The sequence below is a fragment of the Adiantum capillus-veneris genome, chromosome 5 (assembly GCF_014529385.1).
Source record: "Adiantum capillus-veneris isolate H3 chromosome 5, ASM1452938v2, whole genome shotgun sequence".
NCBI classification, from domain to species: domain Eukaryota; kingdom Viridiplantae; phylum Streptophyta; class Polypodiopsida; order Polypodiales; family Pteridaceae; genus Adiantum; species Adiantum capillus-veneris.
In genome coordinates, this window is record NC_140935.1 from 30215374 (window position 1) to 30219674 (window position 4301).

The 4301-nt window shown below is 42.8% G+C and overlaps 1 protein-coding gene across 1 annotated transcript; it reads right to left on the reverse strand.

Moving 5' to 3' along the window:
- Window positions 1-202: 202 nt before the first annotated feature.
- Window positions 203-2353, reverse strand: LOC147457076 (uncharacterized). Its single transcript, XM_086513508.1, has 3 exons — window positions 2129-2353; window positions 1367-1525; window positions 203-1267 (listed from the first exon to the last, which is right to left on the reverse strand). Exons 1-3 carry the CDS (start codon window positions 2351-2353, stop codon window positions 203-205), a joined length of 1449 nt encoding a protein of 482 aa, XP_086369634.1.
- Between the last annotated feature and the right edge of the window lie 1948 nt (window positions 2354-4301).

Sequence of the window (4301 nt, forward strand, 5' to 3'; positions counted from 1 at the left end):
CTACCCAGTCACAAGACATTCAGCAGACTGCAACTGAAAGACAGTTACATCCGACTTAGCAAAATACAGCTCAGTAAATATCCGATAAGTCAAAATCCGACTTAGCTATTCAGAGTCAGTTTCTAACATGTGCCTCTCAACACATGGCACGCCCCGGTGGTAGATTTCGCAGAAATCTGACCCGGATCCACATATCCCTTGATCAGGAATCCACCCTCTGCTGCACAGCTTCTTCCTTACTCTGGTCCTCAGCATTCACTTTATGATCCACCAGCTCTGCTTCCTTTACTGCATCTGATTCTGCTGCATCATCTTTTCCCATTTCCACCTCTTGTGCTCTATCTGCAATCTCAGTATCGATCTGCTCTTCTGCCACTTTCTCCTCAGCTACATCCTGCATCAAAAAACTATTAGTAAAATTCTCCTCTTTCTTTTCTGCCTCTGCAAGCTGCTGTCTCTTATTCTCTTCCATCTGCTGAACCTGCTGCTTCAAACAGTCTCTCTCCTTTTGCAATTCCTCCACTTCCTTCAACAATTGTGCTTCTACCTCATGCACTAACCCTGCCTTTAACACCTCATATGGATACTTAATGACAAATCTCATTCTTTCCTTGGTCTTTTGCCACATCTCCTGTGCAACCAAAGCTAACTGCTGCTTGAGAATAGACACTTCTCCTTCTTTCATTAATACTGCACTCAAGCTAATTTCCTCTTGTGCCAACATCTGTTGCTCTAATATCTGCAAAGGTTCCAATCTCAACCTCTGCATCTCCACAGTGACCTGTAACTCTGCATTCCTCTTTGCCATGTTTTCCAATTCCAAAGCAACCGCTGCCTCCACTTTCTCAGTCCATTGCTTAAACTCCCCCAATGATCTCTTCACTTTTGCTAACTCCATCTTCTGTTTCCCCACTGTTTCCTCCATATCTTGCTCATACTTTACTTTCATCATAGCTATCTGCTCTTCAAACTCTTTCACCTGTGACACCTGTCCTTTAAACTCCATCAATTTTTCTGCATTCCTTTCAGCTTGCATACTCTGAATCTTCAGCATATTATTCTGCTGCCTCACAAATTCCTGCACCTGCTGCAGCATCTGAACTACTTTATCACTGTCCAATTTCCCAATATCTACTGATACTCCAGAGACTTCCTCAGTACTGAAATCTAATCTAGAAAACACTCTGCTGACTGGTTTAGACTTCTTCCTCTTGTTGGATAATGTGAAAGCCTTACCAAGCTTTATTGGTGTCTCCTCTGCTTTTACCTGCATTGGTGAATCAACATCCATGGTACCAAATTCTGCAAACTGCATTTTTGCTGTGATTTCTTCAAAGGCCTCTCCTAGAGTATATTTGGCTTTCACCAAATCCTCATAAGCCTCCATATGCTTAGCATTAAACTTCACAAATCCTGTCTTTTCAGAATGCACCATGATGGGATGCTCAATCTGAACTGGCTGCTGCTTCTCCTGCACCAGTTTTTCTGCTTTCACAGGCCACCTTGCTTCACCATTCTGTACTCTCTGTGCAAAAAAAAACAATGCTGACAAGTAACCACATAACCTACTATTTGCCTGTGTCTTCCTCTTGTCTGAAGAATGAATCTCTGCTGCCAACTTTTCATACACCCAGTGAGCCCAGCTCACTTCTCCTCCCTGCTCTGCATAGCTTAATGGTGCAAAGTTTTCTTTTGACATATAATCAAACTTCACAATAAAGCATAGCCTCTCCAAGTACCACTTAAGTTGCTCTCTCCTAGCATATGCCACATTCTTTAACATGTAATACTGCCTGCCTCCTTCTCTTGGACCAAACTCCTTTTTCAGTGCTTCCTCTGAACACTTTGGAATAGGTGTATTAGGATGCAAAGGCAGCTTGAACACCTCAGACACCAACTCCACATTGAGTACCACATGCGGTGACACTCTCCCCTTAGTCTTCCTAAGTATTTCCAACTGAGACTTTGCATATACATTGTTTTTACATTCTTCCCAAGGCAGAATGGCAAACTCATACAATCCTACCTGCTGCAACCACATGGCGTTGCGCTCTGCCTGACAATCTATGTCAACTTTGAAATCCATAAAAGGGTCCATTAATGTTTGCATCACCTTACCTTCTGACACAGGAGTCGGCATTGGCGTTTCCTCTTCTGCAGAGTCACTATTTTCGTCTACACTGCTAACGTCAAGCCGCATAGGCAAAGCTTTGCTTCTCAAACGTCGCCCCGAACCTTCGGTCTGCTCCTCATCAGGCTGTGGTTGCATGGCCATCAATTGCTTTGCTTTCGGCATGGCAGGACTGAATAAAGCTTCTTCAAGCGAAAACCCGAATGCTCCGCGCTGCTGCATGTGTACTAAACTTTTGTTGCATGTATGATTATACTCGCTGCACCATGCACACATATCTCCACCCAGTATCCTTGAAGTGCTACGAAACTTCTTTTCAGCACACTCCCCGAAGTTATTAGTCCGGGCTAATAATTTCTTATTAAAAATTCCGACTTGGTCAGTTCCGACACAGGTACTCTTCCAACATCTACAATGTTGAATCGGATGTGCACTTTGGAACTGCCTACTTCCTCCAACCTGTGAATTATATGGGATACTATGAAAAGACCTCCTCAAATCCATGCAAACCAGCATTTTTCCTTTTCCTTTTGCTGATTCTGAATCTCCTGGCTGTAGGGGTATTACAGTTATGCAGGCTACACTTGGCCAGTCCAAATGAGGTGGCTTTCCCTGAAATTTCTTCAGCCTGAAACCATTAACTGCCTTTTCCACTCTTGTACCAAACACATCAGCTATGATGAATGTCCCTTGTCCTTTATCATGCACAATCTGATATGGTCCCTGATATCTCAATGACAATTTACCAGGATGTGGTCCCAGCTTAGAGTTGTACAACATTACCCAATCTTCAACCTGAAAGATCTTGAACTTCACATTCTTAGTCACCCATGCTTGTCTTCTTCTTTGTATGACTTCAGTAATGTAAGAGCTTACCAACCTGTCCTCCTCCAGCTGCATCAGATATTTGTTCCTGTGTAGTACTGACAACTTTGGAGACTGCTTCTCTGCTGAGACTCTTAAACTTGGTACCACAAACTCCATAGGAACCACAGCTTCCAGCCCATACACCAGCTTGAATGGTGTCATACCAGTAGTGACTTTGAAAGCTGTTCTAAAGGACCATAAGGCAGAATCCAACTTATCATCCCAATCCTTCTGATTCTCTGTCACAATCTTTTTCAAAATCCTTACCAGTGTTTTGTTGGAGCTCTCAGCCCGACCATTAGCCTGTGGATGATATGCTGTAGACTTCTTGTGCATAATCATATGTGTCCTTGTTAGCTCTGAAATTACTTCATTCAGAAAATGAGTTCCTCTGTCACTTACCAGCTCCACTGGACACCCAAACCTGGTCATAATGTTATGATAAAGAAATCTGGCCACACTTGAAGCTTTATTATCCTTCAATGCTACTGCTTCTACCCACTTAGTGCAATAATCTGTAGCCACTAAAATGTATCTGCATCCCCTCTTGGAAGTTGGTTTGACAGGTCCTACAAAGTCCAAACCCCACTTTTGAAAAGGTTCCAAAGGCAAAATAGGATGATCCCCCATCCTATCCCTGTTTGAATCAGGTTGACCTGTTTTGTGACAAATTACACATCTTTTGGCATAATCATGTGCATCCTTTAAAACTGTAGGCCACCATAATCCAGCCTGCAAAATCTTCTTCCCTGTAGTATCTCCAGAGAAATGCCCTCCTGCTGTGCCTGAATGTGCTTCCTGCAAGACTGCACTTTGCTCAAATTCTGGTACACATCTTCTTATCACTTGATCAATGCCTTTCTTATATAGTGCCCCTGCAATAACTAAATAGGGTCTGGTTTTCAGTGCAAATTTTCTTCTCTGATCAGCATTGAACTCCCTTGGTATAGTTCCATCAGTCAAAAACATCAGCAATTGATCATACCAAGACTCAGTCACAGCAGTCTGCACATCAAACAGCTGAGCATCAGGAAGTGCATCATCTACCCCAGTACGTGCTTCACCTGTTTCAATCCTGCTTAGATAATCTGCAATTACATGCTCCTTCCCAGGAGTATGCTCAATTTGAAAGTCAAACTCCTGCAATAACAACATCCATCTTGCAAGCCTTCCAGTAAGAAGTGGCTTCTTGATCAAATACAACAAGGCCTGATGATCAACATGAAAAACTATCTTGTTCCCCAACAAGTAATGCCTGAACTTATTCAATGCATATACCATCTCTAAAGCTTCTCTTTCTGTC